Source organism: Haematobia irritans, chromosome 1 (genome assembly GCF_050003625.1).
Source record: "Haematobia irritans isolate KBUSLIRL chromosome 1, ASM5000362v1, whole genome shotgun sequence".
Classification (NCBI taxonomy): Eukaryota; Metazoa; Arthropoda; class Insecta; order Diptera; family Muscidae; genus Haematobia; species Haematobia irritans.
The window spans coordinates 190,312,495-190,336,787 of record NC_134397.1 but is presented as its reverse complement, the minus strand read 5'-3'; the positions used below and the strand labels follow the sequence as shown (position 1 = coordinate 190,336,787).

Here is a 24,293-nt window from a genome sequence, read left to right as displayed (position 1 = left end):
GTCATATATTTTTAAATAATTGTCGGATTTCGTTGAAATTTTCAGCGCTTATACTTCATTACATATGCAACATAATAATGTACGAAGAAAAAAAAATAAACATGGCAACACCAGCGAATTGCAGCAAAAATATATGGAAACCCTGTGCACTCAGTTTTGAACGCTTTGTTAAATTGAAAGCTAAGTAGGCTACGCATTTCCAAAGATATGGAAATGTACCGTTGGGTAAATATAGGGAATTTTGTTTGCTTATAGTATTCTTCAGTTAATTTCGGTATTATTGTGTTCGTTAATTTTGGAGATTAAGGTGCGTTAAAATAAAGTAATTAAAACAAGTATATACGGCCGTAAGTTCGGCCAGGCCGAAGCTTATGTACCCTCCATCATGGATTGCGTAGAAACTTCTTCTAAACACTGCCATCCACAATCGAATTACTTAAGTTGCGGTAACGCTTGCCGATGGCAAGGCATCTTAAAACCTCCTAACACCATCTTCTAAATTGGATGAAAAAATTTTCTATAGAAAGAAAATTTTGACAAAAATTTCTACAGAAATAAAATTTTAACAAAATTTTCTATAGAAATAAAATCTTGGTAGATTATTTTTGGCTCGAGTGGCAACCATGATTATGAACCGAATAAAATTTGAACAAAATTTTCTATAGAAATAAAATTTTGTCAAAATTTTCTATAGAAATAAAATTTTGACAATGATAAAAATTTTATTATGAACCGAATAATATTTTAACAAAATTTTCTCTAGAAATAAAATTTTGACAAAATTTTCTATAGAAATAAAATTTTGGTAGATTATTTTTGGCTCTAGTGGCAACCATGATTATGGACCGATATGGACCAATTTTTGTGTGATTGGACCAATTTTGGTATGGTTGTTAGCGACAATATACTAACACCACGTTCCTAATTTGAACCGGATCGGATGAATTTTGCTCCTCCAAGAGGCTCCGGAGGTCACATCTGGAGAACGCTTTATATGGGGGCTATATATAATTATGGACCGATATGGACCAATTCTGGCACGGTTGTTAATGATCATATACTAACACCATGTTCCAAATTACAACTGGATCGGATGAAATTTGCTTCTCTTAGAGGCTCCACAAGCCAAATCTGGGGATCAGTTTATATGGGGGCTATATATAATTATGGACCGAAATGGACCAATTTTTGCATGGTTGTTAGAGACCATATACCAACATCATGTACCAAATTTCAGCCGGATCGGATGAAATTTGCTTCTCTTAGAGGCTCCACAATCCAAATCTGGGGATCGGTTTATATGGGGGCTATATATAATTATGGACCGAAATGGACCAATTTTTGCATGGTTGTTAGAGACCATATACCAACATCATGTACCAAATTTCAGCCGGATTTGATGAAATTTGCTTCTCTTTTAGGCTCCGCAAGCCAAATCTGGGGATCGGTTTATATGGGGGCTATATATAATTATGGACCGATGTGGACCAATTTTTGCATGGTTGGTAGAGACCATATACTAACAGCATGTACCAAATTTCAGCCGGATCGGATGAAATTTGCTTCTCTTAGAGCAATCGCAAGCCAAATTTGGGGGTCCGTTTATATGGGGGCTATACGTAAAAGTGGACCGATATGGAACAATTTTCGCATGGTTGTTAGAGACCATATACCAACACCATGTACCAAATTTCAGCCTGATCGGATGAAATTTGCTTCTTTTAGAGCAACGCAAGCCAAATTTGGGGGTCCGTTAATATGGGGGCTATACGTAAAAGTGGACCGATATGGACCAATTTTTGCATGGTTGTTAGAGACCATATATCAACACCATATACCAAATTTCAGCCGGATCGGATGAAATATGCTTCTGTTAGAGGCTCTACAAGCCAAATCTGAGGGTCCCTTTATATGGGTGCTTTACGTAAAAGTGGACCGATATGGCCCATTTTCAATACCATCCGACCTACATCGATAACAACTACTTGTGCCAAGTTTCAAGTCGATAGCTTGTTTCGTTCGGAAGTTAGCGTGATTTCAACAGACGGACGGACGGACGGACATGCTTAGATCGACTCAGAATTTCACCACGACCCAGAATATATATACTTTATGGGGTCTTAGAGCAATATTTCGATGTGTTACAAACGGAATGACAAAGTTAATATACCCCCATCCTATGATGGAGGGTATAAAAATGAGAAAAATCGCAATAGATGTGGAAAATAATATAGTTACCTTGACTAATAGTGGAAAATCGTCACGTGGTATTGTTAAAGAACTGAACGTGAGTCAACGCACCGTAATAGCTGTACAGGAACGAAGAAATGTTGCTCCTGTGCCGAATTCTGGTGGTCGCCCAAGGCTGTTAAATGACTCAGATGTCCGTTTGATGTTACATCAAATACAAAACAAAAGCTGCGAAACACCTAAGCAGGTTGCTTTAGCAATAAGAAAGAACTTAAGTGCATCAACTGCTCGTAGAGCGCTTCACAAACTTGGATACGTTTCAGCAGTTAAAAAGAAACAGCCAGCTCTATCTGATAAAAACATAAAATCCAGACTCAAGTTCTGTAAAAGTCACAAGAATTGGACGGAGGAAGATTGGAAACGTGTAATTTGGTCCGACGAAACAAAAATTAATCGTTTCCAGAGTGATGGGAAAGAAAATTTTTGGCATAGACCTCATGAGCATTCCCTGACATTTTCAAAATGATCCGTCTATTATTCAAAATAAATAAAAATATCGTAAGCATGCACTCGGTTTTGATCACCAGTGTATGCTTGAAGAAGAATGTGTTAGGAGTTAAATATTATGGTTAAATATAATATTTAACTGGGAAGGAATTGATTTTTAATTTGGTCATGATTATTATTAACGTTGGGCAACACAACCTTTGTATAAGATGCATACAGACAATACATTTACAGACAATTTTATTAGTTTTGAAGATTTTTTCAGAATTGTTTAACCTTAGTCAAACTAACTTTTCCTTCTTGTTAAAAATACCAATTTCATTGAAAAGTTTATCGATTTTTGGACAAAGAAAAAAAAAACTTTATGTAAGAGAAAGACATTTTCTATGCTAGGCAAAAACACATTCGTATTTTAAGGACAAGGAATATTTAATCTCAAGGATATATTTTTTCAGTTATTCTACTCTAACAAATTATAAAAAAAAATTCAAGAAAAAATAAGTTAGAAAATATGATTCTGAACAAAGGAAATCGTTTTAAAGATGGGATGTCCCGGCACATTTAAAAAAATATTTACATTTTAGGATACGCAATTTACTAAATATTTAGAACAAATTTCTTTCATATTTCAATCTTTGCTTCAACAATTTGGAAATTTGCGCCCCTCCATTAATGTCATATGCCTTTCGACTAAGGAAAAGTTTCCTTGAAGTAAAGATACACATTTTGGATTTAAAAAAATTGTCCTTAAATTAACTGAAATATTGAATCTTTCGATTTAACATACAACGTTTCAAATATTGGCTTACTTCAAATATAGTCTATAGTCTAAGATTACGGAACCTAAATTTTAGAATGCGCAATTTACTGAATATTAAGGAAGAATTTCTTTAAAATAATGAAATCTTAATTAAAGTAAAGTTAATAATCCTTGCTTAAAAAAAAGAAAAATTATTAAAATTAGGACAAAAATTTTGGAAATTTGCGTCGTTCCATTAAAGTCATATGACTTTAATTTTTGATTTTAAAAAAATCGCCCTTAAATTAACTGAAATATTGAATCTTTAGATTTAAGATACAAAGTTTCAAATATAGGCTAACTTCAAATATAGTCTGTAGTTTAAGATTACGAAACCTAGATTTTGGGATGCGCAATTTACTAAATATTCAGGACAAATTTCTTTAAAATAATGACATTTTAATTAAAGTAAAGTTTATAATATTTGCTTCACAAAAAAAAAATATTAAAATTAGGAAACAAATTTTGAAAATTTGTTTCCCTCCATTAAAGTCGTATGTCTTTCAACTAAGGAAAATTTTCCTTAAAATTAAGAAACACATTTTTGATTTAAAACAATCGTCCTTAAATTAACTAAAAATTTTAATTTTTAATTTTGAAGGTTTAGCACGTTTGATTTAAAGTTTTTTTTTATAATTATGATACCATTTTGTACTTTGAAGTATCCGTTATAATTTAGATTTTTAAACCGATATTTGTTTGTACGTAAATAGGCTTATAAATATACCGTGAAAAGAAAATCAAAATTCGATAAATAAAATCTCTATGCTAATTTTAGTTTGATTGTTGGTAGATTTAAAGTGACATAGGTCTAATGTCTTTATTTTAAAGAAGCCGCATCTTTGTGGGAAGGTTAAACACTTTGTATCCAAGTTAATATTTTTGAGTACAGGATTCGTCTCCGGACCTCAAAATATTATCTTGATTACTTGATTTAATAAAAGGAATCACTTTTGGTCTATGGATGTGAGTTATTTTTAAATTCCCGGTAATACTGCAAGTAGTAAATTTTTGATTACAGGTAATGCTGAAGGAATCACTAGTACTCACCCCGTTTTTGCTGGGTAAACCCCAAATTGGATTGATTCCTCAAAACATATATATTCTAAGGAAGGCACGCCTTTGCTTCGGAATTATTACCAAAAACCTTAAGTTAAGGCCATAATCTTTTTAATAATATTCGATGTTAATTTTGCTAATGTGTACTATACCTACATATGTTTCTTGGTTGCCGTTTAGAATAAAACGCAAATATTTAATTATAGAAAATTGTATTTTTATACCCTCCATCATAGGATGGGGGTATATTAACTTTGTCATTCCGTTTGTAACACATCGAAATATTGCTCTAAGACCCCATAAAGTATATATATTCTGGGTCGTGGTGAAATTCTGAGTCGATCTAAGCATGTCCGTCCGTCCGTCCGTCCGTCCGTCTGTTGAAATCACGCTAACTTCCGAACGAAACAAGCTATCGACTTGAAACTTGGCACAAGTAGTTGTTATCGATGTAGGTCGGATGGTATTGAAAATGGGCCATATCGGTCCACTTTTACGTATAGCCCCCATATAAAGGGACCCTCAGATTTGGCTTGTGGAGCCTCTAACAGAAGCATATTTCATCCGATCCGGCTGAAATTTGGTACATGGTGTTGGTATATGGTCTCTAACAACCATGCAAAAATTGGTCCACATCGGTCCATAATTATATATAGCCCCCATATAAACCGATCCCCAGATTTGGCTTGCGGAGCCTAAAAGAGAAGCAAATTTCATCCGATCCGGCTGAAATTTGGTACATGATGTTGGTATATGGTCTCTAACAACCATGCAAAAATTGGTCCACATCGCTTCATAATTATATATAGCCCCCATATAAACCGATCCCCAGATTTGGCTTGCGGAGCCTCAAAGAGAAGAAAATTTCATCCGATCCGGCTGAAATTTGGTACACGATGTTGGTATATGGTCTCTAACAACCATGCAAAAATTGGTCCATATCGGTCTTTAATTATATATAGCCCCCATATAAACCGATCCCCAGATTTGGCTTGTGGAGCCTCTAAGAGAAGCATATTTCATCCGATACGGCTGAAATTTGGTACATGGTGTTGGTATATGGTCTCTAACAATCATGCAAAAATTGGTCCACATCGGTCCATAATTATATATAACCCCCATATAAACCGATCCCCAGATTTGGCTTGCGGAGTCTCAAAGAGAAGCAAATTTCATCCGATCCGGCTGAAATTTGGTACACGATGTTGGTATATGGTCTCTAACAACCATGCAAAAATTGGTCCACATCGCTTCATAATTATATATAGCCCCCATATAAACCGATCCCCAGATTTGGCTTGCGAAGTCTCCAAGAGAAGCAAAATTTCATCCAAGCCGGTTGTAATTTGGAACATGGTGTTAGTATATGATCTTTAACAACCGTGCCAGAATTGGTCCATAATTATATATAGCCCCCATATAAAACGTTCTCCAGATTTGACCTCCGGAGCCTCTTGGAGGAGCAAAATTCATCCGATCCGGTTCAAATTAGGAACGTGGTGTTAGTATATGGTCGCTAACAGCCAAGGCCGTATTCAGGGGGGGGATGAGGGGGATCAAACCCCCCCCGAAATGAATGAATATTTTTATATAAATAAATATATATTTTTAGCTGTATAGAAAAATCTTATCGAAGGTGTTGAAGGAAAACTGAAGGTTTTACTTTGAAAACGCTTACCTATAAAACTTGCACAAATCCTAGAATACTAGTTGAAAAGCCCGTCAAACGACGGTCGAAAAAAAACAAATTGTTTTTCTTCTCGCACCACAAATTTCATTTTTGGAGAATGTATTTCTGCTTTTTATGTGTGTTTGTTGTTCTTTTTGTGAACAAGACTCGCTTTGTTTGGCCATAGCAACAACAAGGAAACAGCCAAACACACATGTGTAAATGAAATGGCGCAAAACCTGTGAAAAGAACCTGCCTAATTCAGCGATGGAAGCACTTGGAGAGTGCAATAAAGAGATATTTCCAAACGTGCATATTCTTTTAAAAATTTTGTTCACTTTGCCAGTAACTCATGGATGGAAAATACAATTTTTAAGAAAGTACAAAAAATGTATTTTTTGAGCGGAAAGGTACTTTTTACTAAATTTCAACAAAAATTTCACTGGAAGATTATTGTCAAGAGACTGAATTTTAAAGAAAATAAAATTTTGACAAAATTTTCTATATAAATAAAATTTTGCAAAAATTTTCTATAGCCGGCTATCATACAAAAACCTTTTTTTTCGGAAGGTTCAAGTGTGGTTCATTGTTGGGTTTAATGAACTGTCTGAATTTATTCTTATAATTGGTTGATAGTTTTGCTGCAAGTATGGGATGCTGATGAGGAATGTGGTAATTCCGAAACGTGCGTCCATCCAACCATCTTGCAGTCTATAGGGCTTTGTCCAAATAAATTTGACAAACATTCTTTTCCTCTGTTGGTTAAGCTATACTTGTAGTTTAGTCAATGTATGGTTTTAAGCTGCAAGAAAAAAACAACAACAATGCTTAAAGAACAAAACCAACAATACAAAACAAAACGAAGGGAAATAAAATTTTGCAAAAAAATTCCATAGAAAAAAAATTTTGCAAAAATTTCTTATAGAAATAACATTTTTACAAAATTTTCAATTGAAATAAAATTTTGACAAAATTATCTATAAAAATAAAATTTTGCAAAAATTCTATATAGAAATAAAATTTAGACAACATTTTCTACCGAAATAAAAAATTGATAATATAGAATCGCATTCTTTTTTTGACTAAAACATTCTTGAAGTTCAATAAAATCCTGTTTTTGACTGTATCTTTTACAAAATCGAGATTTTCTTCGCACATGAACATGTCTGTTTTGCCATATTTGTAAAAGACTATTAGCAAATAAGGTTGATAAAGACTTTCTCAAAATATTAAAATATTTTGGCAAAGCTATTGTACCATAAATCTGATATCGACTCAAAAATGTCTACACAAAAGGTACTAAATCATTCGCGGGGGTACTACGGTACTGACCGGGGTGAAAACGTTTTGAAAAAAGTACTATAGTACTGCATTTTCCATCCCTGCTGTTACTACGTACTCATCCGAACTTTCATTTTCAACAATGAAGAGATTAAAGATGTATCATAGAAATTCGACTGGCGAGAGTAGACTCAATGGATTGGCATTAAGGACGGTTCATCGCCGAATAAATGTGCCGACTGAAGAAGTCATTGATTTATTTGCTGCCCAAAAAGCCCGTCGGCTCAATTTAATATTATAAAACAAGTAAGGAAAGTCTAAAGTCGGGCGTGGCCGACTATATCCCTGCCAACATTTTTTGAATTTGGGGACTCTTTTGAGAATCCCCACTACGTCGAAAACAATCATATACGACATCAAAAACTCGTCGGAAAAGCGCCGTCACTATTGAGAAGTTGTACCACGCCAAGTTACTACAAAAATGTTTCGCATGAGTGCAATTATTAGGTGCCTTTATAGATCAATTTAGAACGACGCCAATAAGGGACCCTCCAAACAATCAGAAAAAGTGCATTTTAAGATAGTTGTAAAAGAATCATTGTGGTCGAGTAAAACACGTTTGTTTAGATATTTATTAATTTGATTAAACATTTACAAATTCTTAAAAATATAACATTTATACCACTATCACATTACATTTAACATAATTTTTGGCATTAATGATGATGTTGAGTTACAAGTAGCGAGTTACATGTTGCTGCGTCTATCAACCAGTGTTTTTATTCCATGGAGGCAGCGTGTCTGTAAAATATCTGAAAAACAATCACTTTATTCCATTTGGAAAATCACCAAATTGTTCACCAATATACCTTTCACAATTTTAAGCGTATAATCTATGTTTTCAGAACTTTATTTTCGTTTTTATTTAATTAAAATATAACAAGCTGGTTGCGCATGGCGTTTCACAAAAAAATGGCTTTTTTAACAGTAGGGATGGCAAATTACTTGCATGTACTTTTTGATGTACCTTTTCATGATGGTTGAAGTGACATTTACGAGTCTGTGGTAACGATGAGGTTGAAATGGAACTTTGAAATGCTGGCAGGGATTATACCCTGCACCACTTTGTAGATGTAAATTTTCGAAACCATATCACATCCGTCAAATGTGTTGAGGGCTATATATAACGGTTTGTCCCAAATACATACATTTAAATATCACTCGATCTGGACAGAATTTGATAGACTTCTACAAAATCTATAGACTCAAAATTTAAGTCGGCTAATGCTCTAGGGTGGAACACAGTGTTAGTAAAAAACTAGTAAGTAAAGTCTAAAGTCGGGCGGAGCCGACTATATTATACCCTTCACCACTATGTAGACAAACATTTATGTTACCATCTCAAATACTTAAAATTTGCTGGGAGCTATATAAAAGTTTACATTTCCAGATACAAATACTTTTAATGGAAACAATGTTTTGTACTTCTACAAAAACTCTAGAATTAAAATTTAAATCGGCTAACGCGCTGGGATGAAACACAATGTTAGTAAAAAAATATGGGAAATATGAAGCGAGAGAAATTTTAGTGCAATTGTACAAAAGAGATTTATGATTTTTCAGGCGATACATTTGTATTCGAGATATAGGACATTAGAGTAATATTTAAAATTTTCGCTACTCAGCAGTGATGATTTTACAAGGATATTGGTTAGATCTCGCCAAGATATGTGGTCAAGTGTGGGTTGTGATATATTATTCGGTCTAGTCGGGCGACTTGGAGCCTTATTTAAAACTCATCCGTTCTGTGGAAATTTTGGCATTGCAGTGTGTAGGATATGGCTAAGACATGGGGAAATCATCACAGAATTTTGTGTAAAGTGCGAGAATTTTGGCCATATTTGTATTCTCTGAGGAAACTATCCAGTCAATTGGAGGAAAATCCTATTGAAAATGGGTCTAAAATATGAAACAGTCTACCATATTTCCCTAACTCTGGTGTACGTATATATGGGAGCTATATACAATCTGAACCAATTTTGACTAAATTTGATATGCATAGTAAGAATAATAATTCTGCTATCTATGCGAAATTTCACGTAAATGGGAGTATAAATTTGGCCCTCCTACTCATATATATATATCTCGGACGGGGATCCATATCTAAATCTGAATCGATTTCAACCAAATTTGGCACAATTACCTATACTACTAAACGTACTCTTTGTGCGAAATTTGAAGCAAATCACGGCAAAACCCTGGATTTTGAGGCCATATAAGTTCAAATCGGACGAAAGATATATATGGGAGCTATATCTAAATCTGAATCGATTTTGACCATATTTGGCACATACAATAGTATGTGTTAAAAGTACCGCTTGTGCAAAATTTGAAGTAAGTCAGGGCAAAACTCTGTCTTTTGAGACCATATAAGTCCAAATCGGGCGAACGATATGTATGTGAGCTATATCTAAATCTGAACCAATTTTAACAAAATTTGACACACTTAACGATACTATTAAACGTACCCCTTGTGCAAAATTTGAAGCAAATCACGGCAAAACTCTAGCTTTTGTGGCCATATAAGTTCAAATCGGACGAAAGATATATATGGGAGCTATATCTAAATTTGAACCGATTTCAATCAAATTTACCAAGCATTAGTAGAATGTCAATACTACCCTCTGTGCAAAATTTCACGAAGATCGGTAGTAAACTTTTGCCTCTGTGGTCATATGAGTCTAAATCGGACGAAAGATATATATGGGAGCTATATCTAAATCTGAACCGATTTGGCTGATATTTTGTAAGAACATCGGTTGATAAACACGCTAACTATGACCACATCGGGGATAAATATATATGGCAGCTATATCTAAATCTGAACCGATTTTTTCCAAAACCAATAGCGATTGTCTCTGTTCCAAGAAAGGGCCTATGCCAAGTTTGAGGACGATCGGACTTAAATTGCGAGCTGTAATTTGTGCACAAAATTACATATACAGACAGACGGACATCGCTAAATCGACTCAGAATTTAATTCTAAGCCGATCGGTATACTAAAAGATGGGTCTATGACATTGGCGTAGCTAGGGGGGTGCTGGGGGGGCTATGCCCCCCCCAGAATAGTTCTTGCCCCCCCCAGAATAATCAAAGCTACAGTTGTTTTATATTTTAATTCAAGCTTTGCGATGTGTTTAATCCAATTAAGATTGTGGCAGAGAGAGTATGTTAAGCATATTTTTTAGTATTGATATTTACATTACAACTAAAAACACGTAATAAAAACACTAAAAGGAAACTTGAGACGCACATTTTCAAAAATAGTCAATTTATAACTACGTTGATTAAAATCATAAATCGTCACATGCCCAATTTACCATCTAAAATCGTCAAAATCACGAAAAATCCACAGAGTTGGTACCGCTGCTCTCGACAGTTGCTTCCTTGTATTCTGTTCTCAGAGAATTTTTAAAAACTAATCGAAGATAGACGTTTTATAATATTCAATTTATTTTTTGCCTTTTATTTAATTTTTTATTCTTAGTATTTTTTATACACGATGAATATGTTAAGTTTATGTTGTGCTTTATGAATTCTAGTCCTGTTTTAAAACACACATTTTAAATAAAATTTAAAATTCATATTTTTTGTTGTCTTGAATTAAAAATAAATTACAAACAATATTTTTCAAACACATACTTAAAGCAATGCTTTTATTTTTTGTTATATTAAATAATGGTAAGTTGCTATTTGATTATTTATAGCGGTGTCGTGGAACCGGCTCCCACACACAATAAAATATTTTTTGTCTTCAACCATGAAATTAATTGATCTAATTAATTATACCCTTTACCACTACTATGGTACAGGGTATAATAAGTTTGTGCATTTGTATATATACCGATTAGTATACCGATCGGGTAAGAATTAAAATCTGAGTCGATTTAGCGATGTCCGTCTGTCCGTCCGTCTGTATATGTAATTTTGTGCACAAAGTACAGCTCGCAATTTAAGTCCGATCGTCCTCAAATTTGGCATAGGGCCGTTTCTTGAGACAGAGACAATTGCTATTGGTTTTGGAAAAAATCGGTTCAGATTTAGATATAGCTGCCATATATAATTATCTACGATGTGGTCATAGTTAGCGTGTTTATCAACCGATTTTCTTGAAATACCGTACATCCAAATATTTAATGAATTTCGCAAATCTTCCAAAATATCACCCAAATCGGTTCAGATTTAGATATAGCTACCATATAGCCCAAAGTTTACTACCGATCTTCATGAAATTTTGCACAGAGGGTAGAATTGGCATTCTACCAATGCTTGGTACCCTTGATTAAAATCGGTTCAAATTTAGATATAGCTCCCATATATATCTTTCGTCCGATTTGAACTTATATGGCCACAAAAGCCAGAGATTTGCCGTGATTTGCCGTGATTTGCTTCAAATTTTGCACAAGGGGTACGTTTAATAGTATCGTTAAGTGTGTCAAATTTTGTTAAAATCGGTTCAGACTTAGATATAGCTCCCATATATATCTCCCGTCCGATTTGCACTCATATGACCAGGGGGCCAAAGTTATACTCCCATTTACCTGAAATTTCGCATAGATAGCAGAATTATTATTCTAACTATACATGTCAAATTTAGTCAAAATCGGTTCAGATTGTATATAGCTCCCATATATACGTACTCCAGAGTTGGGGAAATATGGTCGACTGTTTCATATTTTAGACCCATTTTCAATGGGATTTTCCTCCAATTGACTGGATAGTTTCCACAGAGAATACAAATATGGCCAAAATTCTCACAGTTTACACAAAATTCTGTGATGATTTCCCCATATCTTAGCCATATCCTACACACTGCAATGCCAAAATTTCCATAGAACGGATGAGTTTTAAATAAGGGTCCAAGTCGCCCGACACATATCTTGGCGAGATCTAACCAATATCCTTGTAAAATCGCCACTGCTTAGTAGCAAAAATTTTAAATATTACTCTAATTGTCCTATATCTCGAATACATATGTATCGCCTGAAAAATCATAAATCTCTTTTGTACAATTGCATTAAAATTTCTCTCGCTTCATATTTCCCATATTTTTTACTAACATTGTGTATCATCCCAGGGCGTTAGCCGATTTAAATTTTAATTCTAGAGTTTTTGCAGAAGTACAAAAAATTGTTTCCATTAAAAGTATTTGTATCTGAAAATGCAAACCTTTATATAGCTCCCACCAAATTTTTAAGTAGTTAAGATGGTAACACAAATGTGTGTCTGGATAGTGGTGAAGGGTATAATATAGTCGGCTCCGCCCGACTTTAGACTTTACTTACTTGTTTTTAATTGAAATGTATTCAATCAAAAAAAATGATAGTATCAATCCAATTAAAGCCAATTAAAAAATTAATTGATACAACTAATTTTTGTGATTGAGTTTTTTTGTTTTTGATTGATTTTGCTGCCTTTAACACCGCAATAAAATTGAGGATGTATAGTTTTATCAATAGGGGTAATTTATCGCTTCGGAAATTTCGACAAAATTTTGAAGGATGTCTGGGGGGGGCATGGCCCCCCCCAGAGAAAATTTCTAGCTCCGCCAATGGTCTATGACCACTATTTCTTGGCGTTACATACAAATGCACAAACTTATTATACCCTGTACCACAGTAGTGGTGAAGGGTGTAAATATTGTATACATACCTATGCATAAATAAAATTTTCTACACATGAGATTATATGAATATTTTTTTTTTAAGTTGAACCCCCCCCGAATTAAAATCCTGGCTACGGCCTTGTCTGTGGGCAAATGAGTGTAAATCGGGCGAAAGCTATATATGGGAGATATATCTAAATCTGAACCGATTTCAACCAAATTTGGCACGCATAGCAACAATGCAAATTCTACTCCCTGTGCAAAATTTCAACTAAATCGGAGCTAAAAATTGGCCTCTGTGGTCATATGAGTGTAAATCGGGCGAAAGCTATATATGGGAGCTATATCTAAATCTGAACCGATTTCAACCAAATTTGGCACGCATAGCAACAATGCTAATTCTACTCCCTGTGCCAAATTTCATCTAAATCGCAGTTAAAAATGGGACTCTGTGGTCATATGAGTGTAAATCGGGCGAAAGCTATATATGGGAGCTATATCTAAATCTGAACCGATTTCAACCAAATTTGGCACGCATAGCTACAATGCTAATTCTACTCCCTGTGCAAAATTTCAACTAAATCGGAGCAAAAAATTGGCCTCTGTGGTCATAGTGTAAATCGGGAGCTATATATAAATCTGAACCGATTTCAACCAAATTTGGCACTCATAGCTACAATGCTCATTCTACTCCCTGTGCAAAATTTCAACTAAATCGGAGCAAAAATTTGGCCTCTGTGGTTATTTGAGTGTAAATCGGTTGAAAGCTATATGTGGGAGCTATATCTAAATCTGAACCGATTTCAACCAAATTTGACACGCATAGCTATAATGCTAATTCTACTCCCTGTGCAAAATTTCAACTAAATCGGAGCAAAAAATTCGGCTCTGTGGGCAAATGAGTGTAAATCGGGCGAAAGCTATATATGGGAGCTATATCTAAATCTGAACCGATTTGGCTGATATTTTGCAAGTTTTTCGAGACTCATAAAATATTCGGATGTACGGAATGTGAGAAAGATCGGTTGATATACACGCCAATTATGACCAGATCGGTGAAAAATATATATGGCAGCTATATCTAAATCTGAACCGATTTTTTCCAAAATCAATAGGGATCGTCTTTGAGCCGAAACAGGACCCTATACCAAATTTTAAGACAATCGGACTAAAACTGCGAGCTATACTTTGCACACAAAAATACATCAACAGACAGACAGACAGACGGACAGACAGACAGACAGACAGACAGACGGACATCGCTAAATCGACTCAGAATTTAATTCTAAGACGATCGGTATACTAAACGATGGGTCTCAGACTTTTCCTTCTTGGCGTTACATACAAATGCACAAACTTATTATACCCTGTACCACAGTAGTGGTGAAGGGTATACAAATATGGGAAACATTTAAATCTGAAGCAATCTTAAGGAAACTTCGCAAAAGTTTATTTATGATTTATCGCTCGATATATATGTATTAGAAGTTTAAGAAAATTAGAGTAATTTTTTCAACTATTCGACTAAGCAGTGGCGATTTTACAAGGAAAATGTTGCAATTTTGACCATTTTTGTCGAAATCAGAAAAACATATATATGGGAGCTATATCTAAATCTGAACCGATTTCAACCAAATTTGGCACGCATAGCAACAATGCAAATTCTACTCCCTGTGCAAAATTTCAACTAAATCGGAGTTAAAAATTGGCCTCTGTGGTCATATGAGTGTAAATCGGGCGAAAGCTATATATGGGAGCTATATCTAAATCTGAACCGATTTCCACCAAATTTGACACGCATAGCTATAATGCTAATTCTACTCCCTGTGCAAAATTTCAACTAAATCGGAGCAAAAAATTGGCCGCTGTGGACAAAGGAGTGTAAATCGGGCGAAAGCTATATATGGGAGCTATATCTAAATCTGAACCGATTTGGATGATATTTTGCAAGTTTTTCGAGACTCATAAAATATTTGGATGTACGGAATTTGAGGAAGATCGGTTGATATACACGCCAATTATGACCAGATCGGTGAAAAATATATATGGCAGCTATATCTAAATCTGAACCGATTTTTTCCAAAATCAATAGGGATCGTCTTTGAGCCGAAACAGGACCCCATACCAAATTTTAGGACAATCGGACTAAAACTGCGAGCTGTACTTTGCACACAAAAATACATCAACAGACAGACAGACAGACGGACAGACAGACAGACAGACAGACAGACAGACAGACAGACAGACAGACGGACATCGCTAAATCGACTCAGAATTTAATTCTAAGACGATCGGTATACTAAACGATGGGTCTCAGACTTTTCCTTCTTGGCGTTACATACAAATGCACAAACTTATTATACCCTGTACACAGAAAAAAAAGTGTCTCGTAAAATTAAGAAGATTTTTACAATAATTTATTACAAGAATTTCCCAGAATTTTAGTTCATTTTTCGTATCTTGAACGAAAATTAACTACTCGAAATGAAATTTTACAAATTCTAAGTAGCAATCGTTTAGTTCATGGCCTACAAAATACGATGGAAATTTCCTTAAAAAATTTCTTAACTGGTAGTTAAAAATTCGTTTGTCATGCTATAAAACTACTTGTGAAATGTAAAGTATTTTCTAAATAATAAGTGCAATTTACTATAAGATTTTTTTGTATGAGAAAATATTTTTTTACGAAAAATGAACTTGAAAGTGGATAGCAATTTCTTACTGACTATTCCTATAGTTAATAATTGTTGGTAAAAAATTACACAATGAAATATTTTTAGTTCACATGTAATTAAATTTGTAGACATTTTCGTCAAAAATGGTAGATAACATTTCATGAAAATTTTGCAAATTTTAAGTTAAACGTTTCATCGCTCATAAACTGGTGTGCCTTTACGAATATTATTCTTAGAGTAAATTGTCAGCAGATGCGATGAACTAATGCATAGTACAGAGATCTTTATCGGAATAGTGGAATGTGATTAATGTAAAGATGATGTTACTTGAGTTTTGTTGTGTATACATGAGCGTGGGGTTGTTTTTATTTTTGTTCATTTAGTGGTTTGTGTGTGTGTGTGTGTTTGTTATTCGTGAATGGTTTATTTGGCTGGATGAGGTGTTGTTTACAATAAACATGTGTTTTTGTTGTTGTAGGAATGTTTTGGCTTTGCTTGGTTTTGTTTGGCATGCTTCAGTTGTATAGTTGGCGTTGGCGTGGGCTGTTGCATCTTTTAAGTAGGTATGCAACAAGGGAATATAAAGGCATGGAATATTTTGGATTTTTGAGTCATATATTGGTGTTTGTTTATTAAACCTTTTAAATGAAAGTTATTTATATTTTAACGGTAGTTTAGAAAAAAGTTATTAAGAATATTTAGTAAAATATGTTGAAATTGAAAGTGTATTGAAATTTTCTTTATTCAATGTAAAAAATTAATATTCAATTCCAGATGAATTTGGAAACTTTTTGTAATATCTCAGCGTATAGTTTATTCATAAATTGGTAAGTATTTTTTTAATATGGCTTTCTTTTGAAAAGAATATTTTTTATGTATATTATTATTTGTTAATTATTTTTTTTTTTTTTTTTGAAACCAGTTTAATGTTTTTCTTTGTTGTAAAAGCGATATTTAATTTCAGAGCAACTCCAGACGGATTCAAACAAATTTAAAAAGGTAGAGAATTGGCAAGTTTTCTTTTAAAAATTGGCTTTCTTTCAACTAGAATATTTACGTTTTTATGACCTTTTTATCATCAAAATTACAGGTTTTTAATACCTTATTTTAGTATTTCTTTAATTAATTATTTTGGAAACTAATGTAATATTTTTAATGTAAAAATAAATATTTAATTTCAGAATAACCCCTTAAAATTTGGACAAATTTTTAGTACTCCTTTGCCTGTAATTTAATAGTGAATTGGTAAGTTTTCTTTAACTTTCTTTTAACCCTGGACAGCCATCCTTATTTTTTGTATATTAACGTCATCCTTCGTCATTTTGACTACGGCTGATTTCAAGACGATATAATTTTCATCGTGAGCGAAAAAGTGAACCAAACTTGCATTTATTTTCTTATTCAATTTGGTTTTAAGTAGTATAAAACAAAAATTCATAAAACGGTCGAATTAGTTTAACTTAAATTTACCATTTCTCAATAGACTAAAATGCATTTTAAATCGAAAATGAAATTACGTGTCGTCATTTTGATGACTGTCTAGGAATATCAAGAATATTTGGTTTTTTATGCATATTATTATTTTTTTCATTAGATTTTTTGAAAAGTTATTTAATAATTTTATTTAATATTTAATTTCAGAGTAACCCAAATAAATTTGGACAAATTTTTATATTTCCCCTCAGCGTACAATTTAATAGAGAATTGGTAAGTTTTATATTAAAACTTTGGCTTTCTTTCAACTAGAATATTTATTTTATTATATCTTTCACATCGATAACAACACAGTTTTATGAGTTTATTTAGAATACTTCATTATTTCTCTAATTGTTTCAGGTACAAATTTTATGAGATACGTTTTCCAAAGAAAAGTTGAATTCCTTACACCATTTGATAAAATGCCCCAAATATGGTAAGTTACAAGCTAAAATGAAGAATTAAAAATTATATTTCATTACATGGTATTAATTTTTATTAATTTTCATTATTGTTTCCATTTTTTCCAGCAGGATATGTGAAAAAATTACCTACGATGAATAAAAAAAGATAAGTCAAAATGTCCAAACAGCGGGTTCAAATGAACTACTCTCTTTTCCATGTGGTCATAATTTTTATTCACAAAAAACATTGTATTAAGAACTTTCATCATAAGTTTTTATAATAAAGTACTTTTGCTTAAAGATAGTTTAATTTTAATGTATGAAAATTCTCATAATAGTAAAACGGTTTGTTGTTCCTTTAATTATTTAATTTCTCTATACTGTGGAATGATTGATTTAAAAATAGTCCAGTCGTCGACATTTTAAAGAGACTGTTAACCAAATTTTATTATCGGGTTTCCCACAAAATAAGCAAGTAAGCCAAAATAATACTGACTTTTTAACTTGGTAGGTGTATATAAATCTTATGGTGTTGTAAAAATGAACTAAACTACAATGTTATAGATGAACTAAAATTTAAGAAAATTATAAACTAGACAAGTTGAAAAAAATCTTAAGGGCTAAATCATGGTCAATATTACTACAGTTTAGTTCATTTTGCAATGGAAAAGGGTTCACTGTTTTTTCAGTGTACCACAGTAGTGGTGAAGGGTATAAATATTGTAAACATTTAAATCTGAAGCAATTTTAAGGAAACTTCGCAAAAGTTTATTTATGATTTATCGCTCGATATATACGTAGTAGGAAAATTAGAGTCATTTTTACAACTTTTCGACTAAGCAGTGGCGATTTTACAAGGAAAATTTTGGTATTTTGACCATTTTTGTCGAAATCAGAAAAACATATATATGGGAGCTATATCTAAATCTGAACCGATTTCAACCAAATTTGGCACACATGACTATATTACTAATTGTACTCCTAGTGCATTATTTCAACCAAATTGGGCCAAAACTCTGTCTTCTGGAGCCATATAAGTCCATATCGGGCGAAAAATATATATGGAAGCTATATCTAAATCTGAACCGATTTCAATAAAATTTGGCACACATGACTATAATACCAATTTTACTCCTTGTGCAAAATTTCAACCAAATTGTGCTAAAACTCTGGCTTTTAGGACCATATTAGTCCATATCGGGCGAAAGATATATATGGGAGCAATATCTAAATCTGAACCGATTTCAATCAAATTTTGCACACTTCACTTTACTACTAATTGTACTCCTAGTGCAATATTTCAACCAAATTCGGCCAAAAATCTGGCTTCTGGAGCCATATAAGTCCATATCGGGCGAAAGATATATATGGGAGCTATATCTAAATCTGAACCGATTTCAATCAAATGTTGCACACTTGACTATACGACTAAGTGTTATGTTTGTACAAAATTTCAAGCAAATCGGCATAAAACTCTGGCTGCTGGGTCCATATTAGTGCATATCGGGCGAAAGATATATATGGGAGCTATATCTAAATCTGAACCGATTTCTTCCAAAATCAATAGGGTTCTATTCTGACCCAAAGTAGGAACATGTGCCAAATTTGAAGGCGATTGGACTTAAATTGCGACCTAGACTTTGATCACAAAAATGTGTTCACAGACAGACGGACAGACGGACATGGTTATATCGACTCAGGGACCCACCCTGAGCATTATTGCCAAAGACACCATGTGTCTATCTCGTCTCCTTCTGGGTGTTAGAAACATATGCACTAACTTATAATACCCTGTTCCACAGTGTGGCGCAGGGTATAAATATTGTATATATACCTATGCATAAATAAAATGTTCTACACATGAGATTATATGAATATTTTTTTTAAAGTTGAACCCCCCCCGAATTAAAATCCTGGCTACGGCCTTGCTAACAACCATACCAAAATTGGTCCAATCACACAAAAATTGGTCTATATCGGTTCATAATCATGGTTGCCACTAGGGCCAAAAATAATCTACCAAAATTTTATTTCTATAGAAAATTTTGTCAAAATGTTATTTCTATAGAAAATTTTGTCAAAATTTTATTTCTAGAGAAAATTTTGTTAAAATTTTATTCGGTTCATAATAAAATTTTCATCATTTTCAAAATCTTATTTCTATAGAAAATTTTGTCAAAATTTTATTTCGATACAAAATTTTGTTCAAATTTTATTCGGTTCATAATCATGGTTGCCACTCGAGCCACAAATAATCTACCAAGATTTTATTTCTATAGAAAATTTTATCAAAAGTTTATTTCTATAGAAAATTTTGTTAAAATTTTATTTCTGTAGAAATTTTTGTCACAATTTTCTTTCTATAGAATATTTTGTCAAAATTTTTATTTCTATAAAAAATTTTGTGAAAATTTTATTTCTATAGAAAATGTTGTTAAAATTTTATTTCTGTAGAAAATTTTGTCAAAATTTTATGTCTACTTTGTCAAACTGAATTATATACGTATTGGATCGATCTTTTTTGATTTAATTTATACCACGTATGGACTTACATACAATTTAGAAGATGGTGTTAGGAGGTTTTAAGATACCTTGCAATCGGGAAGCGTTACCGCAACTTAAGTAATTCGATTGTGGATGGCAGTGTTTAGAAGAAGTTTCTACGCAATCCATGATGGAGGGTACATAAGCTTCGGCCTGGCCGAACTTACGGCCGTATATACTTGTTTTTTTTTTTTTTGTTTCATGTTTTATATAATAATTTAAAAAATGTCACTTAATTTTTCATCAGTACGCACCCATTATCTATGTATTCTAATGATTGTGACAAAGTGTGAAATATATTTTGGAATATCACCACATGGAGTTCATTTATCTTTGTGTTATTATTTTACAGCACCAATAAAAGGAAACAAAAAACAAAACAACTCCTAATAAAAGCAAACAACTCTGGCAATTTATCATCATAAAAGTGCAAAACCTCAACAAAGAAATAAACATTTATTACTCATCCCGCTCACATTTGTGTCCTACCACAATCCAGCGATGATGCCTAAAATCATGGAGCAGTGGAGGAGGGATATCATTCTACGTTGTCGTTTCACGCAACAACGTAAAGGAGTATTTTTCTCATAAAATATTCATTGGGGTGTAATGGGGTGGTGCTTGTGTTGATTGTTTTAAAAATGTATTACTCTAAATCAACTTTAATTCCCACGTACTTATAAAGCATTCGTACACACACTGTCTCTCTCTCAAACACTCTTGCTTATGTCATGGCAGAAAATTGCATTTCCACTTCCGCTATGGCGGATATTGTAGGCACGCTGTAGAGATGTATGTTATCTCTGTGTATGGGTGTTTATATATCTGTATATTCTACAATACATCATTGGTTCACTTGAGCGCACAGGGCCCTGGGGGCACAAACCGTGTTGAAGATATTTTCACTTACACATATTTAGGGAAACATGGGAATTTCAGTTATCCATATGCCGCAATGCGGCTTTATTTGCTCTCTGACGAATATTTTTGTTTTATTTTTTTTTTTAACATTCGTCACGAATACGGTATTGAAATCAGCATAAAATATTTCAAACATGGCAACAACAGCTACTGGATCTATAATTGAGTAAAATAGTGACATGAGAGTGATAATGTTGCTTCAGAGTAGAACCTAGACCAGAGTAACTGCAAATTACTCGTTATTACAACATGGACTCTCATATTCGATTGAAGTTGTAAAGTCAGTAACAGATTCGTAAACTTTAAAACTAACTTTTTTCCAATATACTTACACAGAAAAAATAAACTGTTTTGCAAAATTCTATCTAAATTTTATTTCATTTTGTGTGATTCCCTAATGCGTTGTTAAATAACGAGAATGTACAGACATCTTTGGAATTTTAACTTCTTTATCATAGAAGCAAAAATTAACTAAAAATAAAGAAAACTAATAAGGAAAGTCTAAAAACGGGTGGGGCAGACTATATTATACCCTTCACCCCAGTGTAGACAAACATTTTTGGCAGCATTTCGGTTCCATCAAATTTATTTGGAGGTATATAAACACAGATAAAAATAAGTTTGAGAACCAATAACTATTTTTTGGAAAACCAAAGACAAAATTTGTTAATTTTCCTGCAATAAATTAATTTGTAATTTTAATAACCATTATTACAAATAAGTTGTTAGCAATCCTTGCCATCAGAGGGCACTAAATAATTTGTGTTCTCAACAACCTAATTTGTAAGTAATTTGTTAAGCACCAAACATTAAGAAATATTTTTTTTGTTGAACGTTACGTTTAACTCTCTACAAATATTTTGGAATTTGAACGAAAATATTTGTATATCGATGTCTACATTCCAAAGTACGCTAAGTCTAAAAAGTGAATTTTACAGGAGACGGATTCAAAGTTTATTTGGAATTTCTCAAAAACCGTATAAGATAGAAATTCGTTTTTTCGGTGATAAAATCATATTTATTATATAAAGTTATTATATTAACTTTGTCATTCCGTTTGTAACACATCGAAATATTTCTCTAAGACCCCATAAAGTATATATATTCTGGGTAGTGGTGAAAATCTGAGTCGATCTAAGCATGTCCGTTGGTCCGTCTGTTGAAATCACGCTAACTTCCGAACGAAACAAGCTATCGACTTCAAACTTGGCACAAGTAGTTGTTATTGATGTAGGTCGGATGGTATTGCAAATAGGTCATATCGGTCCACTTTTACGTACAGCCCCCATATAAACGGACTCCCAGATTTGGCTTGCGAATCCTCTAAGAGAAGCAAATTTCATCCGATCTGGCTGAAATTTGGTACATTGTGCTAGCATATGATCTCTAACAACTGTGCAAAAATTGATCCACATCGGTCCATAATTATATATAGCCCCCATTTAAAACCGATCCCCAGATTGGGCTTGCGAATCCTCTAAGAGAAGCAAATTTCATCCGATCCGGCTGAAATTTGGTACATGGTGCTAGCATATAATCTCTAACAATCGTGCACAAATTGGTACACATCGTTCCATAATTATATATAGCCACGATATAAACCGATCCCCCAATTTGGCTTGAGAAGCCTTTAAGAGAAGCAAATGCCATCCGATCAGGCTGAAATTTGTACATGGTGTTAGTATATCGACTCTAATAACCATGCACAAATTGGTCCACATCGGTCAATAATTATAAAGGGTGATTTGTTAAGAGCTTGATAACTTTTTTTTTTTTTAAAAACGCATAAAATTTGCAAAATCTCATCGGTTCTTTATTTGAAACGTTAGATTGGTCCATGACATTTACTTTTTGAAGATAATTTCATTTAAATGTTGACCGCGGCTGCGTCTTAGGTGGTCCATTCGGAAAGTCCAATTTTGGGCAACTTTTTCGAGCATTTCGGCTGGAATAGCCCGAATTTCTTCGGAAATGTTGTCTTCCAAAGCTGGAATAGTTGCTGGCTTATTTCTGTAGACTTTAGACTTGACGTAGCCCCACAAAAAATAGTCTAAAGGCGTCAAATCGCATGATCTTGGTGGCCAACTTACCGGTCCATTTCTTGAGATGAATTGTTCTCCGAAGTTTTCCCTCAAAATGGCCATAGAATCGCAAGCTGTGTGGCATGTAGCGCCATCTTGTTGAAACCACATGTCAACCAAGTTCAGTTCTTCCATTTTTGGCAACAAAAAGTTTGTTAGCATCGAACGATAGCGATCGCCATTCACCGTAACGTTGCGTCCAACAGCATCTTTGAAAAAATACGGTCCAATGATTCCACCAGCGTACAAACCACACCAAACAGTGCATTTTTCGGGATGCATGGGCAGTTCTTGAACGGCTTCTGGTTGCTCTTCACTCCAAATGCGGCAATTTTGCTTATTTACGTAGCCATTCAACCAGAAATGAGCCTCATCGCTGAACAAAATTTGTCGATAAAAAAGCGGATTTTCTGCCAACTTTTCTAGGGCCCATTCACTGAAAATTCGACGTTGTGGCAGATCGTAAGTCTATTCATGATGAAATGTCAAAGCATACTGAGCATCTTTCTCTTTGACACCATGTCTGAAATCCCACGTGATCTGTCAAATACTAATGCATGAAAATCCTAACCTCAAAAGAATCACCCTTTATAGCCCCCATATAAACAGGTCCCTAGATTTGAGCCTCTTGGAAGAAAAAAAAAATTCATCTGATTCAGTTGGTATTTGGTACGTGGTGTTAATATATGGCTTCAAAGACCCATCCAAAAATTGGTCGAAATCGGTCCATAATTATATATAGCCCACATATAAAGCGATCCCTAGATTTGACCTCCGGGGCCCTTGGTAGAGCAAAATTCATTCGATTCGATTGAAATTTGGTACGTGGTGGTAGTATATGATATTTAACAACCATGCCAAAAGTGGTCCATATCAGTCCATAATCATATATAGCCCCCATATAAACCGATCCCGAGATTTGGTTTTGGAGCCTCTTGTAGGAGCTAATTTCATCCGAGTCAGTTGAAATTAGCTACATTGTGCTAGAATATGGCCGTTAGCAACCATGTCTAACTAGATCC

General features: G+C 33.7%; 1 protein-coding gene and 1 long non-coding RNA gene across 2 annotated transcripts; one reads left to right on the top strand and one right to left on the bottom strand.

The window, feature by feature from the left end:
* Positions 1 to 2,197: 2,197 nt before the first annotated feature.
* Positions 2,198 to 2,716, top strand: LOC142234030 (uncharacterized). Its single transcript, XM_075305098.1, has one exon. It carries the CDS (start codon positions 2,198 to 2,200, stop codon positions 2,714 to 2,716), a length of 519 nt encoding a protein of 172 aa, XP_075161213.1.
* A 5,407-nt stretch (positions 2,717 to 8,123) lies between these two features.
* On the bottom strand, positions 8,124 to 8,549 carry LOC142242978 (uncharacterized). The gene is made up of 2 exons (XR_012724277.1): positions 8,375 to 8,549; positions 8,124 to 8,317 (listed from the first exon to the last, which is right to left on the bottom strand). It is a non-coding gene; the product is annotated as an uncharacterized LOC142242978 (long non-coding RNA).
* Positions 8,550 to 24,293: the final 15,744 nt, after the last annotated feature.